At 35.4% G+C, this 21,904-nt stretch overlaps 1 protein-coding gene and 1 pseudogene across 29 annotated transcripts in view; one reads left to right on the forward strand and one right to left on the reverse strand.

Annotated features, from left to right (window-relative positions):
- The window catches only part of C2cd5 (C2 calcium dependent domain containing 5), a 92,468-nt gene that overhangs the window by 22,085 nt on the left and 48,479 nt on the right, over positions 1–21,904 (reverse strand). For all 29 annotated transcript variants that reach the window (XM_063238371.1, XM_063238369.1, XM_063238363.1 and 26 more), the window contains 6 exons: positions 15,633–15,747; positions 13,674–13,769; positions 11,165–11,356; positions 8,741–8,927; positions 5,525–5,689; positions 1,235–1,375 (listed from right to left, as the gene is read on the reverse strand). In XM_063238371.1, the coding sequence (XP_063094441.1) occupies positions 1,235–1,375; positions 5,525–5,689; positions 8,741–8,927; positions 11,165–11,356; positions 13,674–13,769; positions 15,633–15,747 (896 nt within the window). The remainder of the gene's footprint in view (positions 1–1,234; positions 1,376–5,524; positions 5,690–8,740; positions 8,928–11,164; positions 11,357–13,673; positions 13,770–15,632; positions 15,748–21,904) is intronic.
- Positions 9,476–10,544, forward strand: LOC106027825 (mediator of RNA polymerase II transcription subunit 29-like; annotated as a pseudogene).

Here is a 21,904-nt window from a genome sequence, read left to right on the forward strand (position 1 = left end):
CCTTCTCTTACTGAGTCTGCCCCTTACCCCCAGTCCCCTGCCTGTATCTGAAGCATTTTTAGTTGTGTACTGCTCTACTCAGCCAGGAGCCCAGGATCTAACACGCCAGTTATGCTCAGATCAATTTTTGCTACTGCTTAATCACCTGGAGAGTTCATAAAGCAGACTCCTCAGTTTCTCCTTGAAACTTCATTTGCTTAGGCTGAAGTAGGGACAGGGAGTTACATTTTTTCAAGTTCTTAGACAGTGCTGACGGGACAGCACACTTAATACTGCTCCAAACACCCTGAAAACGTTCACTGGAGACAGGCTTCTACCAACTTGCATTTATCGGTCATTCTCAGAGTGTAGAGAAATTGCAGGGAAAGGCATAAAGCCATACAGCACGGGTTTTCTGCAAATGCACACTTTCACCTCAGGCCTTGCATTTCTCAAGCCTGGTGTCCTCATCACAGTCACCGGCATTAATCTGCCCCCTTACCCACCCTTTCCTCTTAGCTATGGAAAGATAGGCTATCTTCTTCCTGATATTTTAGAAAGGGTGGGTAGGGGGTCAGATTTGTGAGGAAGGACGCTCCATAAATAGCTTTTGTACCACCATCATTCTCTAGCAAAGTTGCTCAAATGTTCTCAGTGTCATTTATAATAAAAAAAAAAACTTAATTCAGCAAAAAAATATTATACCCAGAATATGCAATGCTTATATCCATATATATTACATAACAATTACAGTGACATTATCATAAAAATCAGGTAATAATTATAGTAAACTAAAGAACAGCACATAAACATTTATTTAAATTCAATTAAATCTACAAAAATGATTCCAGCTCTTTAGCATTACAGGTTATTATTCTTCCAAAAAGCTTGATATCAGAAGTATTTTAGATTTCAGAGATTTTCACATAGTGAAATATTTGCACAGATTTTTCTAAGAGCAGAGCATCTCTAAATCATAAAATCCAAAATGCTCCCAAAATCTGAAATGCTCCAAATTCAAACTTTTTCTTAAATTTCTGGATGAGGGATGCTCAGTCTACTTTAATATTACTTCAGTTCACACACTAATTGTTACAGAACCATCTGCATTATTGTGTCAGTCACTGTGTTCTTAAACTTTTTTATAATTTCTATCATTAAACTTTTATTTTTAGTATTTAAAACAAGGTACCATATCAATTTAGAATCTGAGTTTAAATTCTACACCTCCAAGAAAAGCTCAATGCAACATCACCTCCAAAACAAAAGCATCTTTTTTTCCATGGGAAAGATCCAATTCTGTGACTTCATCAGAGCTTTCTGACTGAGACCTCAGAAGTCTTGAGTGTTGTCTGGGTTCTGGGATGGGTGATCCAATAAGCTCTTCAGATGTTTCCTATCAGAAACACAGTTGCTTTATATCATATGAGGACTTTCTTTTTAGTTTAGTTATAAACATGGATCTTTGATATTAACAGACAACTTCTAATGGCTTAAAAATAAGTCTAAAAAATATACTCAATGCATTGAGTATTTAAGTGTAATGTTTATGACTACAGAGGATATGGGTATTTTTTTATTCATAATTATTGGCTTACTGATGCACTACTCTAGAAATACAATTGTCACAGACACAACAAGGCAAAACTAACACCTAACGTACAGAGAGCACAATACATTGAGCTCAGAAATTGATCACTCCTGGCTAGATGCACTTTTTACTTAGCATTTTAAAGTCCTAATTAGCCCTAAAGATTTAAAGATTTATTTTTGAAGATAGCATACTAATCTTTGTATCTTTTTTCATACCATAATAACTTCTCAAAGCACTACATAGTAAAAAGTGTGATACATGTAGTAGATATGTGAACCAATACATATACACATATGCATGTCTATGCAGTGCACAGTATTAAGCTAAGTAAACTTTAATAGCTACCATAATGATCTTTTCACATTCAGTGTAGGGTGTAATCTCACATGGATTAGTGAGCTTTATCCTGTTGCACAGGCAGTCTACTGAACTAAACAGACGTTCTGTATCACTGTTGGCCACGAAGAGTACCAGAAGGATGTGAATATGTGACCCCAAGTGGAAAAGGCATAGCCTATCACTGGTGTAACACAGCTGCTTTTTTCAAAGCCAAGGACATTATATATGAGTTTTTCAGAAACAGAGCTTTTAATATTGACTGCTAGTGTATACCTTGGATAAAAGTCTACCACTACAGTTCTACAACATAACAATCTATGATGCATTTTCACACCTATTTGACTTATTTGTACAATAAATTATTCTGCCTATAAATTTAACATTACTTGCATTAGCATGGCCACAGAATGAAAAACAAGAGTCCTAATTCAGTAGTAAAGCAAGTTTGAAAATTACACAAATGAGGTGTTACATAAATGTTAAATAAATGAGGTGCAGCGTTCTCACTAGAAGCCACATTTTATGATTTCATAGTAGTATAAAATTCTATTATGCCTCTGTTCATTGGATCACTGACTGAATAAATGTGTCTCGTATTTAATAAATTTTAGATTCATAATGAGGTTTCATCACTTAGTATTCTAAAAGTTCTGAGTGTCATATAATTGATATCTTAAATTATCTTAATAAAATTTGAATAAGTGATACTACATCTCTACGTTAGAACCATTTGTAATGAACTGAGGGAAGAAATAGCACTGATTTCAGCTGGAGCTTCTATACCAAGAGGAAGAACACTATGATCCACAGGTACAGGACTATTGTACAGAATTTAAACAAAAGCTGTAGTACATGAGGAGGCCTGGGGATTCATCTGTGTGCAACTTTGTTAAACAGTTTCTGAGACGTTATGCTAAAGGACTGTCTGTGAAATAAGAAAAGACACAAGATTCATAAACTGCTAAGTCCTTTTCTAGAAAGTCATCCTCTACACAAGAAGTCTGTATATGCTGAAATTTTAAAAGTCACAATAGATTTACTCCCTTTTCAAAATGTAAACTGTTTCATGTAGTGGCAGCCCAGTAAGTACTTGCTGGATAAAGAAATATTCACAATTAAATGTATCTTGTTTTTAATGGGCTTATATAGTCCCTTAGTAACCACACAGGATTGGTTTTAGGAAACTCTGATGTTAAAAATCTGTGGGTGCTCAAGCCCCTTAAATAAAATGGCATAACATCTGCATATTACCTACTTACACGTGTCTGTTTGCTTCTTTTTTATTTACTTGTTTTGCAGTCCAGGAGCTAAAACTCAGGGCCTCGTGTACACTAAGCAAGTAGGCAGGGCTCTGTCACTGAGCTACCCTCCCTTTAACCTCTCCTGTACACTTTCATTGCTGGATCACTTATGTATCTCATACAAGGTACATACTAATAGTAATACTGGCAACAGTAATACTATGTTGCTTAGAAAATAATGACAAGATAAAAAGCTTGTTTAGTATACATGTTTAGAACAGATACAACTTTATTTTTGAGTACTTTCAATCTGAGGTTGGCTGAATCCAAGGATGCAGACTGTGTATCATGCAATAAAGGAGGCTAGGGCAGGAGACAGCTCAGTGGCAAAGCACCTGAGTTCAGTTTTGGATACTAAAAATAAATAAATGAAGGAAGATAAACATGCAAAATCTAAGTACCAAAATATCTAAGAGGCAAGATAACTGAAATAAAGTGTAATAGTCATACAATAGAGGGAGAGGCATTTTCCTATAGGAATGGATTTACAAAAGTGATAAACCCTATTAAGTAAGAGTTCAAGTAATAGAAGTACAACTAGTAAGTGAACAATAAACCGAGTTCCAACATGTAGCTTCTCCCCGACTGGCATGAACACTATGAGTAGATGTTCAAATATCAAAACTCAACTACAAAAGAAAAATAATGTACTGCAAATAAGCATTCAGCAATGTGAAGTATATGAGCTTTTATAAAGGCTAAGTTTATTGAAGTTAAAGAAGTTCCATGTCAGAATGTCCAATGGAAATATAAAGCAAGCCAGGAGGATAGTAAAAACAAAGCAGATGAAATTAATTTTAATAAAAGATTTTATCTCAATATATAAATTTAATACATGCATTAAATTTTCAACATGTAATCAGTATGACAAGTATTCGTGAGACACTTAACATTCTTTATACTAAATCTTCAAAATTCAATGTGTGTATACGTGTACATATACATATACGTGTATATGTTATTTGTTTATTTATTTAAAAATAGGGTCTTAATATGTAGTTCAAGTTAGCCTTAAACTCACTAATGCAGCTCAAGTTGGCCTTGAACTCCATGGTGATCCTCCTGCCTCAGCCTCCCGAGTGCTGGGGTTACAGGCATGTGCCATCACACTTTGCCAATCCAGTGTATATTTTACACTTAAAGCAGATCTCAATTCAGCCTAGTCACACACCAAGTGCCCAATGACTACTACACTGAACAACAAATGTCTACATCAAATCCTCTTAAAAGTTTCGCTCTGCTTTCATAAATTTGCTAGAACAGTATGAAAAAAGCTGTAAGTCTGGACTGAGAATTCAAGTGCACTATTTTAAATAAAACAGCCAAAATCAGGCAGTATGTACATAATCATTAAAATGTTATCCAAACACTTCCTTTTGTAAAAATATTTCAGGAGCTGGGGATTTAGCTCAGCGGCATAAGAACCTGTCTTGCAAGCAGGCAGTCGTGAGTTCGATCCCTAGTACTGATAAAAATGAAAAAGACAAAAAAAAAAAAAATTCCACATGAGAGATTCATAAAAATAAGACAAAATCCAAAATGATTTTTTCTAACTCCAACACAACTTGCAACTTTTGTGATAGCTATCAGGTACCAGTATATCATTGTTGATAACTTACATCTTGGTAAGTTGCAACCTTTGCAGGAAGGCTGACTATCAAAATGACTGGGAAGGAAACTGAAAAACTGAGCTACAACTGAAATAATATACTAGTCTTTGCTTTTAGTACAGAAAAACAAATTTTTTTGCTAAAAAAAATAGCACTTTAAATTATTAATTTAATCATTCAACAAGTATTTGAGAGATTGTTACTATGAAAACTGCTAGGCAAAAGAAATACATTCCAGATGGCGCTTCCCTCTACTGCCTCAGCCCACGCCTTGCCAGTCCTTGGTACAATTAAAGCACATCTCAGTTCAGCCTGGCACAGGCAACAAAATCTAAAAGCCCACTTTTGTGTATACAGATGACAGAAGTCACACACCACACAGCCACACACACACACACACACACACACACACACACACACACACACAGAGTTCAAATAAGTTACCAAAAACAGTGAGAGAAGAGTGACAGGAAGTACCAAAAATGAACAGAAGAGTTGCAATTTTTGAAAAGGATGATCAGAGTAGAACTTCTTAAAAGCAGACATTTAAGCAAAGACATTAAAGGAAGTAAAAACAAATAATAAGGACAGTCAATCTAAACAGTTAAACAAAATTTTTTTGTCCAAAATAAGCTAACCTTAAAGAATACTAATATCTGAACAAAACCAATACATTCACAGTGTTTGTTGCTTTTACTTACGGGAGGATTGATTTCATATAACTCTTTGTTCTTAGCAATTGTGTCATTTATCTTCTTCTGCATATGAGAGATGTGCTGTTCATAGGAGCCATCATTAGGTGTCTTCCCAGCAATCTGAATACCACCAGGTGTTGGTAAAGCTGCTAAATACACTCCTGTAGCAGACTTGTAAAAGGAATGGGGAAAATAATCAAACAAGCTGCCTTAAACATGTTAATCTTTATGTCTCTATGTAGGAACATGTCTTTGCTGTGCAGGAAAGACAGTGCATACATGGCCACTCCTAGGTCATGCAAGAAGGTAACAGGTAACAAGCTGGTTTTCTTTGGGGAGCCACTTGGCAGGGAGGGACAGCTGTGGAAAAGGGAATTAACTTTTCAGGGCATACCTCACTGTATTTTTAAAGTTTTTAACCATTTAACTATAAAAAATAAATTGCAAGAACAACTAGCTTAGCAAAAAAAATCTAATGGTGGCAAAAATAAACTTTTCCAAGTAAAGGAAAAAAAAATTGAAGTCTAAAAAAGACTGCAGTGACCATAGTCAATAAATATGAAGAAACCTGAATCTAAGTGTTTCTCCCTACAAACTCCAAGAAATTTCCACTGTGCCATTCTATCTTCTAATTACCAAGAAAAAAATTTTAGTTGATACATATTTATTTTAAATATTTGATTAAGTAACTATTAATTTCTGATGGCTGAACAGTTCCTACATACCATTATTAGTAGAAAACTATGGGAAATAAAAGATAAAATTTACATATGCATTTAGGTTTATACTAATACAAGCAGAGCAAAAATAAAGGATAAACATCAAATAGTTGACATCAAAGGAGTAAAATGGGATATCTGCACATTTTGAAGTTTTTGATTTATTATTATTATGGGAGGTTGAGACAGGGTTTTGCTCTGTATTTATTATTATTATTATTATTATTATTATTATTACTTGGGGGGGGTGAGACAAGGTCTCACTCTGTAGTCCAGGCTGGCCTTGAACTCATGGCAATCCTCCTACCTCAACCTTCTCAAGTGCTGGGATTTCAGGTGTATGCCACCACACCCAGCTTACGTTATTATTTTTTAAAAAATTAATCAAATACCAATTTTGTAAAAGGCTGCCCTAAAAAGGATGTAGTGGTCTGGTGTAGTTTGCTGATAGATGAAACTGATCCTTTCGATTTGCTGACTAGTTCATCACTACATCTATTCAACTACAGGCACCCTTGCCAGGCCACACAAAGCCTCCACATCCTGACTTTACACTTTCTTAGCCCGTTCATTAAGAAGGCAACAGCCTTGTGTGGTTGAGAATATAGACCAAAGAGCCAGACAGAGCTGGGTTTAAAATCTGGTTCCATCGGGGCTGAGGATTTAGCTCAGTGGCATAAGCACCTGCCTTGCAAGCAGGCAGTCATGAGTTCTATCCCTGGTATCAATTTAAAAAAAAAAAAAAAATCTGGTTCCATCACAGGTAACCATAACACTTGGGTTGAAACCTCTCACGGCATTTGTTTTCTCCTCTTGTGTTTTTGTTGTTGTTGCTGTTGTTGGTTTGTTTTGTTTTTGGTACTGAAAATCAAACTCATAACCTCATGCTTGCCAGGCAGGCACTGTGCCACTGAGCTACATGTGCCTGTTTCCTTCTCTTATAAAACAATACTACATTCTTTCAAAACTACCAGCGTCAAGACACCTAGTAGCCACTCAGAGTATTACCTACAAATAGAAGCTACTCTTGAAATCTTGGTATTTAAATGCACAAGTTATAAGATAGCACAAAAATCAAAATGTTAAACAGTTACAACTATTGTCACTAGTGATCATGAATGAAAAGATTAATATGAATCAGCAAAGCAGTATTTGAGGCAGGCCTTATATCTGTATCATATATATGGGACTCAACCATCAGAAATGTTTGGAACTACTGGCAAAATATTTTTTAAGCTTTTATTATAAATTCAGGATTCCATATGCATCTACTGATCACTGGTCTTGTATTCAGCATGAATTACAAGTATGTTAGGTCCTTGTAAACACGAAAATCTATAGATCAGTGAATTAAAACGAACACTTTCCCCAACTTAATCAAAACTCAAAAATATAAACCAGATTGCTTTCATTATTACATATTTCTCTTGCTAACACATTAGGACACCTGATCAGTTTATCATATCACACAATAATTCTCTCCATATAATTATTTACAAAGTTGCTTTTATACAAATGATACATGAAAAAAGAACACTAGTTTGCTTTTTAACCAAAAAAAATATACTGAAAAAAGATTCCCGGGGCCAGGGATATAGCTCAGTGGCACAGCATCTGCCTAGCAAGTGTGAGTTCAATTCCCAGTACAAAAAAAAAACCACAGCTCCCACTAGTTTCTTAAAATTGAGTATTCATAAGTATGTTAGATGGCAAACGAATTCCAATTTAAAAATTGCCAATGACAGAGACAAAAACTTATACGATCAATTTGTTTCGCGGGTACCCGGTTCTCTGACTTTTTCTACTGGCATCTTTCCAGTCACAACTCATCTTCTAACAGGCCAAGGTGAACAGAAGGTACACTAGAGATATTTTTCTGACTCACAGTCCATCAGCCTTCAGAATACACATTTTAATGTACATTTTACTGTTTGCCACAACTACACATTTATGATGAACCTTAATTATTTAATATTAGGGAGCACCTCTCATGTTTTGCTTTATTTTCTTCATTAAACCTTAAGATTATTTTGGCATAATGTCCTCAGAGAGAGGTAATCTTGCCTTCCAAGGGACTTTGGCAAAATCTAGACATTTTGCGGTGGTGACAGCTGGAGGGCGCCATTAGCATGTACTGGGTGGGGCTATGGATGGTGTCAAATATCCTCTTGCCCCCAATTTCACAAGTGTCTTTATAGAAAAAGCCTATCTTAGCAATATATAAACAATAATGAAGTTCAGATCAATGGTTGTCACCTCCTAAACAGGCTATCACTGATAACTTTTAGAAATAGAAATGATGAGTTTATGGTCACAGTCACTTTAAAATTAGTGAAAGCCTATCTATTGTTGGATTCTTTATTTTCTAAGGTGTACCCAAACCTTAAGGTCTTGATGTCAATTTCTTTAGCTAACTCTTTTTAAAAGACTTTGAATCATATAAAACAGAATCTTGTATAACTTACAGAAACCATAAAATAAAACCAAAAGCTTCTAAACTTACTGCCAGGCCCATAAGCATATTTTCACCCACTGTGATCTGAATTCTTAGTCCAAACAAAGCATTCATCCCTTTGAGTTTTAGCTTATTCATTAGCTGAGTATGAACTTCATATTCCATAAAAGGCAGGAGGTTACTGATAGCTGTAGCATTTGCTTCTGCTTGTGCTTTCTTTTTTAAGCGACATAACCTATAAAGGCAAATAATTCAGTCAGTGGGTACCAAGTGTTCTATCAGCTTAAAAAACATCCAATTTTTAAAACTTTCTGAAAGTGTGATTAACAAAAACAGCTAGCTGTTTCAAATAGATTGTTATAGCAATAATCCTTTCTGCCATTTGTCACTGTGAATGTTCATCAAAAATGTTTCAATAAACACAAAGGAAAAAATCTCAAAATCTCCAAAATGATCTAATGTTGATCAAAATTACTAGACAATATAACTTAAAAACTACAGGCTCCATAACCGCATGTGATCATAAGATAAAAGCAGAAGAAAAATTAATTTACTCATTTAAAGAACATAAATTATTTAAACTTCTATTATACACCAGATAGGCTATACTCAAAGGAAAAATACTTAGACAGTTCTCAGTGATATCAATAAAATTAAGGCACAGGTAAAAGGCTATCTTCAACATGCTGAAAGAAAACTGCTAGCCCAAAATATGCTTTAAATGTAAAATAAACACATTTTTCAGACAAAAACAATTAATTCCTCACTTAAAAAAAATTCCAAATGAAATGGCTAGGACATAAGAAGAAAAAAGGTAAATGAGTTAGAAATTTATTTCAGAAGAAAACACAACATGACTTTGTAATGAATTTGATGCGGAAAGGCTGAGAAAGAGAACAATAGAAAGAATACCAATTTTGCAATGAAGAACTACATAAAAGTGTTTATTTAAAATAAAACCAAAAGACTAATAAAAGTACAGAAAATCAACAGTTCCACTTTGAACAAGTATAAGATGCCTACAATATAGCTAACGTGGGTGGAAAGTAGACAGTTACACGGATCAGAAGAACATTCTGGACTAGAATTATAAATTCAGAGTTCATGGATACATAGGTACTACACAGGCCGACGAGTTCACAGAAGGGCCAAACCCAAGGCTCTCAAAAACCAAGAAATGAGTCAACAAGGAGACTAAAGCCTAATATAAAGAAAGAAAAACCAAAGAGCAGAAAATAGCTGTGTCCCAGGAGCAGGCTTCAGCGGCTTCCTCTGCTGCTGGCTTATCAGGTCCGGCTCCAGCTGGTGGCCCGGGTCCCCTACAGCAGCAGCAACTGCCAGCACAACTGGTGGGACCTGCCCAGAGCCTCCTGCTGCAGCACCAGCAACAGGACTTGGACCCTGCGCAACGTCAGTCTCACCCCACAGAGGAAGGAGTCTGCAGACCTTGATGAAGGTTGCCCCAGAACTTGATTCAGAACACTAACACTGATAGGGGACCACAGAGCTGATGGACCCACGCAGCGCTTTGACAAGTGCCTGGTAGAGTTCCATGTGCTCTATGAGCAGCTGGAGCTCTGCCTGCACTGGCACACAAGTGCCCGTCACAGAGCTGTGACAGTGCCACGCATCTCCAACGTCAGTGCCCACAGCCACTGAGCCCGACAGTCCGCCATACCAACAGTACCTGGCCGTCATCAAAGCCCAGAGAGCTCGTGCCAAGGATGTTCATGCCACTCTGCTGGAGTGTGTCAACAAGGTCACAGGTAAGGCACCCACACCACCCACTGGCCCTGGGGGCATCCTCCGAGGTGGCAAGGCTAGCAGTGAGGGTGGGGTTGGAGTGAATTAAGAGTGGTTTAAACCAAAAGATAAAAAATAAAAGAAAGAAAGAGAAAAAAACAGAAGGTGTTACGCTGTGAGATGAAAGGAAATTCACAATGGATAAATGAGCAACTGTCTCACCACTGCTGAGACCCTAAGTGAGATGACATAAATTCCCAGTGGGTGGTAATCTGGCAACTGCCAGTGACCTGACATTACAGCTGTTTGCTGTGTTACAGTTTAGGGTTTCTTATTCCAGAGGAGCCCTCCTAAAGGAGCCCTTAATGAAATAGTAAAAGAAACATTGCAGAGCAATACTTAAAAGAAAAAACATTAATTTCCATAATACACACTTAGTATCATTAAGCAGTCTACACTGAGTCACATCCCTAACATGTAGGTAGGTTAATAATACTAATAAACATTTGTAAAGAACTTAAATGATTTTACATATAAACTTTAATTAGAGTTTTTATATTGAGAGTATTTTTACTCCCAATTGTATAGACAATAAAATACAAAGTTCTAATAAAATTATTCAGCCTATCCAGAATTGAACAGGTAGGAAATAGTACATGTCTTAAAACAGATTTGACTCCGTATTTCCTAGTTTTTCAGGAATACCAAACATTTTTTTCACCAACATACCTTGCTTGAATAAGACAACCTTTTCCAACAACTGTTGCATCTGTGGGGAGGTCTATAGTTGTAAAAAGAACATCAGGAACTTTTTGTTTCCTGCAGTTATAGCAGTATGTAAGGTGAGCTGGAAATGGCATATTCAGTTCATCATATGGTATATGGCAAAATCCACAGCCTACAGGCAAATTTTCTTCAAGCCTATATAAATACATTAAGAAAAATAAGTAAAATAAATAAGTAAGTCATTGTACCTAAGGTTGTTAGATCCTTGCACAAAAGAAAAAAAGCATTCTTGAAAAACCTATAAATTTGTTTAAATGTTATATATAGCACTTATGTATAAGCCATGCAACTTGTACCACAGAGTAAGTAATAAAGAGTACTACGACTGGTGAGAATTACAAGTGACCAAAAATCAGAACCACGCATTGTACCCACCTACCTATAAAAGTACAGTTACTGTGCACCACTTCAGTTCAGTGACTTACTGCCTGCCCAATAGACCACAATTGTCTCAAAGATTGTTAGAGGAATACCGCTTAAAAACGGGGATGGAAAGCAGATCCAATAGTCTACTGGCTGAAAACATACGTATTATCATTCCTATGGAAAAAAATTTAAGCCAACACCCCAACAATTTGAAAAATGCATTTAACAAGAAAAACAAGTTAAAAACCAGGTATATTCTAAAATCTCTTAATTTCCAAAAACTATTTTAGCCTCTCTGAAAACCCAAAAGATGTTTCATAAATGACACACAAATCACAAACCACAACTGCAGTACCTCCGACTTCTCCATTCACTGTACAGTGTTTACTGGACTACATGTTCTTTGTGAGCTCATTTTAATATGATTAAGCGCTCTCTTCTCTTCAGTGTCTTGAGTCAGGGTGTCACTATGTATTCCACACTGGATTTTGAACTCACTTGTGTGGCCCTTGCTGGCCTAGACTTTGAGATGACTCTCCTGTCTCGGCCTCCCAAGTGCTGGGATTACAATCATGCACCATCATGCCCAGCGAAATACTTTTTCAGTCACTAAATTTGAGGAAGTCAAAACGAGAGCATGGATATACTTAAATGACCTGTAACAGTACTGACTGCTTTGAGAAATCACTGTCAAAGCCACAAAACAAATAAAAAAGTAGCAGAAAAAGACCATTACAAGAGGCTTCTACCAAATCAAGAATAAAATCGGGTTGGGACTGTAGCTTAGTAATAGCTGGGTGTAACTTGCCTCACATAACAAAGCCTTGGGGTTCAACCCTCTGCATTGTGAAAAAATAGAATGAATCTACTAACTTGTGAGAACACTGCAGGACAGGTAAAGACAGTTCTCTCAATAGACTATTCCAATTGCTTACTATCTTTCAAAGTGTTCCCTACTTTTGGTAACTTTTAAGTCTCCATAATACAGAATACCCATTTAAGGCATAATGACAAAGGGTCTTCATCTAACCACCAGGGCTAGAACAGCTTTGCTATGGAGACTTGCAGGTCTGTAACAAATCTGAACAGATACAAGTATTTTTACTTTCCTAATTTATACTTAACATATTAATACTAGGAGAAAAACACAAAAATACCTATGCTGACTACAAAGGTTAATAAAATGTTTTTATCCAGGTAGACTGATACAAAACTAATAGTTGGTCTGTTGGTCATATATGCATTTGTGTATAATTTTTAATATATATTATTATATTCATCTATTTTCATGTATATATTTGGTGGTTTTACCAAGTTATAGAAAGCATTTTTTGTATTTATGGATAATACCTCAGAAGTTTAAAATGCCAATTACTAAATAAGCCAAACAGCAAGGTCATTTTACCTAATGCTTTCACTTTCTGTTTCACATGTATTAAAGTTTTTTCATGTAGTTTTGTTTGTACACTGTAGTTTTATTTTGTGAAATAAAGACATTTTTCTGTTTTTGAAGGTGAGCCAAAAGGAAGAGCACAGTCAAATAAAAAATTCTTTCTATATTATGACAAGCTAAGAATATCTTGACATTCTGCAATTTATAGACATGAGCATCATATTCATTAAGATACCAGAGTAGTAGAAAAGTCCCCCGAACCAGTCTGTTAATGGCCCAGGTTATAATTCCTGCTACTTACCGATCAAAGACAGGCAAGTACTCTGCCTCTGTACTTCCCCTTTGCAACCAACCCCATAAACACCTCTCTCCCTGAGCCTTTGGAGCCTGATTATTCTGAGAATGATCCCAATCAGTGCCCATCAACGTAAAATAAATCTGCCTCCAATCCTGGGTGCCGTTTCAGTGTTTCTGCTTGCTGTTGCACTAGAAATAATAATGTGTCTAATACAGTACAGAATCCCGTACTCCTCACAACCACCAGTCAATTAAAACTCAGAGAAGTGCTTGGTCCTGACTTCTACAATACTAACAGCCTCTCTTGTGGAGAAGAAATATCCTGGGGCTCTGAGAAAAAAAGTTAACCTCTCCCTTCTCTGTCTTTCTAGACATAAGCTAGGCTGTCATGACAACCTCTGTTCCAAACAGCCCTCCAGGGTGCCATCCTGTAGAAATCGAGGATTCAGTACAGCTGCTGTGCCAGATGCTGATAAAATACAAACTTCTTCACTGGAAAACAAAATAAAATTTTTTTTAAAGTTAGTATTTCAGCCAGTTTAACTATTACCACCTATCAACGATTACAGCAGTGACCAATGAAATTTAAGTTGGACTTTATTAAATGTTAAATAATATCCAGAATAATCTATTAAAACATAGGTTAGAAACTCGAAAAACAGGCCAGTGGCGTGGCTGGCTCAGTGGTAGAGTGCATACCTAGTGTGCACACAGCCCTGGGTTTGATTCCCAGCTCAAAAAAAGAAAAAAGGAACAATTTCACCTAAAATGGATCGAGAGGAGTTTTTTAAGAATTAGAAGTTGAAACAAAGTATATTTAATACCAGCTTCCTGAAAGATTAAAATGTTTCAAACTATACTGTCCAATCTAGTAATAATCCATTAAACTGTATGAAGACTTTCTTCAAAATATAACATCTAAAAAAGGACTCCAAAGGCATAACTATAAAGGCATCTATTTTGCTATAGCTTAATCTGAACCTGAATAATCATAAAGATATCCAAAATACACCAAACGGAGTTTCTGTATGTATGATTTTTAAAATAATTTTTTGAAATTCTTTATTATGTATCACTTAGTTTAAAAGTTAAAATAGCTAAATGATCAACATAACTACTGAATGACAATGAGATAAGCAGCAGCCTAGGAAAAAAAATGCTCCAAACAAGGACTACATGCACAGAAACTTAAAAGCACAGGCAGAAAGAGTGACTTGAACAGGCTTAAAAGATAAATGTGCAGTTAGGATGTCAGGAGCAACAAGCAGCCTCTGCAGGTTTTTAACAAATAAGAATAGATGCACATTTCAAAGCTCATTCCAGTAAAAGCAGGTAGGTTAAAAGAAATTGGTAAAGATGTATTTAAATTCAAAGGTTTTTTTAACATGTGGAAGGAAGGGGCAAGGAGCTTCTGGCAGGTAAACTGAAATTTGCAAGTGAATCCATCAGATTAACGCACTGACTCTTGCACCTGTACCTGTCTTTAGCTGTGCTGAATTGATACTCTCTAGCATTCTTCCATGCGACTCTAGCTTTGAACATTCTCCCCATTCCTCTTCCCTTCATTTATGCAATATTTATCTCCCATGATTCAGTTCAAGCATCACTGTGTCACTGACATTTGCTTCCAATTCTTTTGACTCTCAGCCCTCAAGGATCCTGAAGCATCTTGGGATATTGCAATCATAAAATATATTACACTGGCTGAGGTCATATCAGCCTGTAATCCCAGCATTCGCGGAGGCTGAGGCAGGAAGGTCACAAATTTGTTTCTTTTGTTGTTGTTGGTTTTTCTTTTTGAGATAGGGTTTTACTAAATTATTCAGTCAACTTAGTAAGATCCTATCTCCAAAAAAATACGGTTTGTCATTTGCCATTAAAAAAAAAGACAATTTGTTAGCAGGACAAAGTTACACCCCATTTGGTAAGTGCAGGCAGAATGAGTTTACAGACACTTGACAAATTCATTTATACAAGACCGAGGGGTCCAAGTAATCTAGGTGGAAGGACTTACAAAACTAGAGTCACAAACTGGGTAAATCAGACCTACAATGAATACTTCCCATGTGATGCATGCTATTTTCAGTCAGTCCCTGAAAGACGTGGATACCACAGGCTGTACTTACTATCATATCACACTTTCCTGGATAACCTGAGACTTTCAGCAGAGTAAATTCTCTAAATTTGGCAGTGCTTTAGTGGAAAAGACAGCACAATAAACTTGATCTAATGTATAATATACTACCAGACTCACACTCCAGACCACCCCATCACTGTAAGTTTTACATTTACAAAGTTTCCCCCTTAAAGATGAATCTAAACGACACTCTAGAGGAGCAGGCTGTAACCATTTACCAGATGCTAGTTGATTCACTGTAGCCCACGACAGCATGACAGCCTAGTGCTTTAGCATGTGATTTTATTTCTTGTCTGATTTCTGCCCACCATGCATCTCGAGTTTCTGGTTCATCTGAAAAATAAATTTTAAATCAGTTCACTACTCAATAGAACAAGAACAAGAAATGTTTAAAATCAACATACTATGGGATGCATAGAAGTGTTGCTCTACAACAGATTTTCAAACTTCCTATCTTTAAAATGGTGGTTAGGAAAAAAAAAGCACTATATGCGTATTTACTTTAAGGGATACCTATACCAAGTATTTTATTAGATACAGATTAAAGTGTGGACAAAGAGTATTCAGCTTCTAATCTTAACTGAAACCCTATATTTCACCTCACTGAAGGAACACATCATGAGTCATATTCCTAAATTTTATATAAATTCTGATTTCATTTCATGGTACGAATTTTTAAAACTTCCTATATTCTAGGTTCTTTCCAATGCAAAGATGTATCAGGTTGAAAGAGAAAAAGTTGTATGCCTGTCAACCTTCTTCAGAGACATTAGTTCTAAAGCAAAGTGGTAAGAAATATAGGAACTAGCCAATCTTTCCCACCAAAAGCAAATATGTTTAAAAGATTAATACAAAAAACAATTTGGTGACTATATAGGAGGATGAATTTCACATGAAACATAATAAATTCCATGACTGGCACTGTAACTTTAAAAAAAAAAAAAATAGTGTACACAGGCAGGGTTGGATTTACCCAGACTGTAGTTCCAGTTACTTGGGAGGCTGAGATAGGAAAATCATTTGAAACCCAGGAGTTTCAGACCAGCCTGGACAACACAGTGCAACCTTCACCTCACCACCACCAAAAAGCAAAGAAAGAAAAATTTAGGTTTGCAGATGTAGCTCAGTGGTAAAAATTTTTCAGAGCTGGAAATGTAGCTCAGTGTAAACTCCTGGCATGAGAAAGGCCTTTGGTTGATTTCTGGTTAGAAAAAGGGAGGGAGGGAAGCAGGGGTGCTTAAAAATCACATAATTATACTTTACTGTCATAGGAAGTTCTTCTAATAGCGCATTATAAATGCAACAGCTGTTACAGATACTTCCTAATCACTTGCATTTAGCTGCAAACTAGTGATGAACAGGAGCTGCAAATTACAGTAACTTTTTATGTTCAAAAACATTAAAAACAAAAACAGCCCATAATTAGTATGTCCTGATTCATTTCTTTTGGTAGCCAATGCCCATTTGGAAACAGTGTGAAAACTTTAAACAGGGTGATAAGCTTCTTACTGTAAATTTTTCACATGTCAGGCACTATTAAAACTGAAATCCAAACAATCCAATAGCACTTTCCATTTTTATATTGAGGTGCACATTCAATTTTCAAAATGTTTTTCAAAATTAGTAAAGTAAGAATTATACTCACTAGTAAAATAGTGAAGACAGCAAAGTAAAGAAAGGTTAAGAAGCTTGTGATACCTCACATTCCTACGGTGTAATTTTGTTTCCCCCACAGGGAGGAGATCAGCAAAAGGGAAATGAGCGGATTAAAGCCAGAACTATAAATGATGCCAGGCAGTTCTTGAATTAAAGTTTTGGATCCAAGACCGAGATACCCTAAAACTTTCTTTCAGAAGAAAAGAAAGAAATGCAGACTTCAGGAAACTGAGGGAAAGATCAAAGTATAAGATAAAGTGAAGGAAGAGAAACAGAAAAGACTACAATACAGTGTTAGCAGTCAATATTATGAATTCGGAAATGTGTGCAACAATTAGTTGGCCTTATTTTGCATATTTATTACTGTTAGAATTTCTTCATATTCTTAACTGATATGTATACATTAATATAACTGATACATTTTTAAGTCCATACTTGCTTTTGCTCCTAAGACATATGTTTGAACATCCATTTAACATTATCCTTTCCTAACCGAAATTTTAGGATAAAATAAATTATTACTCAAGTAGTTGTTCATTTATCACATTATTTATGATTCTGAGAAAACAGGTATCAAAAATAATGATAGAAAAGTAGAACTCTATCTTTTAGAAAGCTGTTTTCTGGAGATATTTATTATATGAACTATAGTCTATCTTTTCCTAAACTCACTAGTAGAATCTGCTATTTACTTTTTAAGCCATTCTAGAAAATTACAATATTATTTTCTAAAGCAAGTAATTGTGCTGTTTACACAAAAAAACCTGGATTTTTCTCATATTAGGTTGCCTTCATCTGCACCACAAGTAATACATGATAGCTTCTGTTTTAAAAAGGAAATTTCACAGGAAATAACCTGGAACATTGATTTTAAAATTAATAAAAAATTGGAGGAAGTTATTCAAATCATAAGAAAACATACTTAGAATGGCCAGCACGTCTAAATGAAAAAGTATGTAATAATAATTCCTATGAGATACATGTAACCACACAGAATACAGTGTTACTTTACATTAAACTTACCTTGATATAACACATAAAATAAGCAAATAATTAATCAAACATCATGAAAGAATTTAGTGGCTGATTAAAAACAAAAAAAAAAAGCTGAATGCAGCACAAGTGGAGCATTCATATTCTTCTGACAAATTCACAAGCAGCCTTTATTTCGACACATGAGCCACACAACTGCACATGGAGATGCCACTATCGGACTGAATAAAGTGTTTACAGGTTTAATAGAAAGCTAGTTACACAGCATGGGAGCTAAGGAAGCAAATGGCATGTGTCCACACTGAGGGCATTTGTTAAATTTGGTTTTTGGTTAAAGCAAAAGCTCAAGGAACGAAGGGTTTGCAAAGCAGATTCAGCAATACAGGAGCCAGAAACAGTGATATTTTGGCGCATGCTTGGATCAGGTGACAGTACAGACTGAAACTATGGCAGCTCACTGAAATGGTTACAGAAAGTAATGGCCCTAGATTCTAGGTGAAGCAAGGCAAGCATACAGTAGGGAGCACTGAATCACAAACTAGAAATTGTATCAACAACGTAATCTACAACCATAAGCAAGAAGTCACAGGGGGAATTTTGGGGCTATTAAATTTAGGGGTTAATTATAATACAATTTAGATTAAAGGATTTATTTATTTAAAGAAATGCTAAATTTATTTCAAACCCTGTATTATACCTATGCCAAACATGAGCCAGCAACTCAAGGAGCAATTGTGATTAAGACTAATTTATTAACATTAAATATTCATAGATATAGTATTTAATCCTTAGAATGTTTAGGTTTATAAAACTGCTAACTACACTTTTACAAGAAACACACTAGAGAATTTGATACTCTATTCATCCTACAAATCTATGAAATTGAAGTTCTACCATACTTCCATAAAAAGCAAACCAGAATTTGACTTTAAAAAGTATGTCAACTATACATTCCATATATAAAACTGGGTAGTTTAGTTATTTAAAGGACATACAGCTGAGATGTGACTCAAAGTAAGCATTTCAAAGATATTATAAAAAAAATCTCTTCACTTTAAATACCATGCTCTTTCCAGTAATCTAGAGAATTACTTACAAAAAGACATAATTTTGGGAAAAAGTAAAATTTAATTATTCTACAAATTATATCACATTATTGTATTTTTCTCCATGGGTCAAAACTCGTCATAGATAATATCACAAATCTTTTAATATGCTTTTTGAACTGTAGGCATGAACTGAGCTCTAAATCAATACTCACACTGGTACCCTTTTTTAGGGATTATGTCCGCACACATAGGTTGACATTAGAATTAATTCATTTTATTACTGTTACTTTTCTAGAGCATGGCCACAGCTTGATATCTTGCCATCTTTTTATTTTATCATTTTTCTGAAGTGCAGGTAAAACTGGTACGAATCCTTAAAATGATAAATTATATCTCGAAAACAAGCAATTGATCAGCACAACACAAAATATGCCTTTATTAAACTCAATCCCTTTGAGACTTTTGGCACTTACCTACTTGCAACTAAGAAACACTGATTACCTGAAGTTTTATATTCAACTCTATTTTTATATGGCTCTGGGAAAGAATAATGCTGCCCTGGGAAATCTTTTAATCCTGAAATAAAAAAGCAGTAGACTGTTACTCAACCTAACTTTCAAATGAACTGGGGAGATAAAGTACGAGGTTGGATCAAGTAAAGGTTTTAAAGTAATGATCATCTACCTTGTTAAGAATGGCATTTAAGGTTATATTCTTCAATACTTGAAAGTGATACTCCAAACAGTAACACCCTCAAGAAGATAAATTTCCCCTAATGAAACAGAAATTAAGAGAGTTCAGTTTAAAAGGAGAATGCAGCCTCAAACTGAGTGAGGATTAGTATCTGCCTGAGAAAAAGATTCTCCTCATAGAGGAAATGATGTACAAATATAGAACAAACATCAAGACCTAGGATTTGGGATGTTAACAGGGTAGCTGGCAGCTAGGCCACATTGGACCAAAGTGAAGGCTTTGCTAAATGTGCAAAAAAGGAAAAAAGAAAAAGTGAAACTGTAATCTATTCCTTGACTGTGCAAATTGTTTTTATTTGTAACTGAATAATCATTATACCACACTATTGGTAATACAGAAAAGTTCACGTATCATATATGCCGTATTTGTGCCTTTTTGAATTCTATCTACTTCCTGAAAACTTACTAAAATGCTGAGAACCAAAAGGTACTTAACTACTTTGGGCTTAGTTTTTGCATACCTGCTTATGAATACCTCCCAAAGTGAAAAGAGTCACTATTGAGATCAGAATTCAAATTTCAAGAACCTTTACCACTTATCTCCACTTATCTGCCACATATACAGACACAGACACACACACACAGTCACATAGGTGCACACACACATGCACGCGTACACACACACACACACACACACGTGTGCACACACACATACAAACTGTGTAGGAATTAGCCTAAACTGGATGTGTACAGGATATCTGCCTGTTTTAACAATGATACTTTCAATATCCAAATAATGCTAATTACATGATAGGCACTACCCGAAAGATTGTTACTGAAAAAATTTAAATAATTTAGATAAGCACACTGATATATTTTGTGCATATTTATTTATGAATGGCCTCACATTTTCTTATTTTGTAAGGCAGTAATTATCTTTTTGTTTCAACCTAATTGCTGCTTCAAAATAAGATGAATTTTTTTAAACAAACGTAATTCGGATGGTTAACCAAAAAAGTATTTCCTAATTTCAACTAGTAATCTAAAGCATACTTTATTACTAGTAACAAATTATCATAATATTGAAAAAAAATTTAGGTATAATACTGCCCTGAAATCTATGATTTGGCTAAAATGTTTTTTAAAACTTTCAATACTATTCTCAAAAACTAAAGAAAAGCTATGTAGTTTTAAACAACTCATTTTACTAACTGCGGGCCTAACATATCAAAAAAGTACTAAGATTGGAAACTATTTTAAACTAATATTTTTAAACCACATTATGTAGCTATTACGTATTTCCTCTTAACATTTCCTGAAAAAAATACGTAGGCTGATATGAATGTTATACAGAGAAATAATCACATAAAGTACTTTCCTAAACTTACTGAGACATCATTAATTGAAAACATTATGTATTTGTGCCACTCAGAAATACTTCTAATAGTTTCTCAAGAGACAAAACAAAAGACCATAACCATCTGAGAAACAATGAGCTAAGATTATTTATATTTATTCTTCAACTATTTTTTTGCAATTCAACTTGGCAATAAGGCTGAGTTTCCAAAGCATAAGAATCAATTGCTCATTCAAACCTTACAGAGTTGTAGGTGTTATATGAAAAAATATTCCCTCAGCTGAAAGCTGACAAGAGCCTGCTTCACTTGCCATATTTCCATAGTTTCTAAGTCCTGTTGATTTCTTATTTTAAATATTTCATTAGTTTACGGTTAAAAATGTAAGTCCTAACACCAGAGTACTCAGGTTCAAATGGTGGCTCAGCCACTGTCTTAACTATTTATACCTTGAGGAAACTGTTCTTTTTGCTTACCTACAAAATAATATTAGTGCCTGCCTAAGACATTTGGGGATTTTTTTTCTCAAACTCACTGTGTAGCCTAAGCTGGCCTGAACTCACCACCATCCTGCTTCAGCCTCCTAAGTGCTAGGGTTATCGGTGTGTACTGCCATGCCTGGCTCTCAGAGACGTTTGGGGGATTAAATGACCTATTATCATAAACATCAGAAGCATGCCTGGCACACAACTAACACTCAATAGACCTGGCTCTCTTGTCAGCACCAAACCCTCATTACATCCTT

The sequence above is a fragment of the Cavia porcellus genome, unplaced genomic scaffold (genome assembly GCF_034190915.1).
Source record: "Cavia porcellus strain 051 isolate PalLab524CR breed Dunkin Hartley unplaced genomic scaffold, mCavPor4.1 scaffold_27, whole genome shotgun sequence".
Taxonomy (NCBI): domain Eukaryota; kingdom Metazoa; phylum Chordata; class Mammalia; order Rodentia; family Caviidae; genus Cavia; species Cavia porcellus.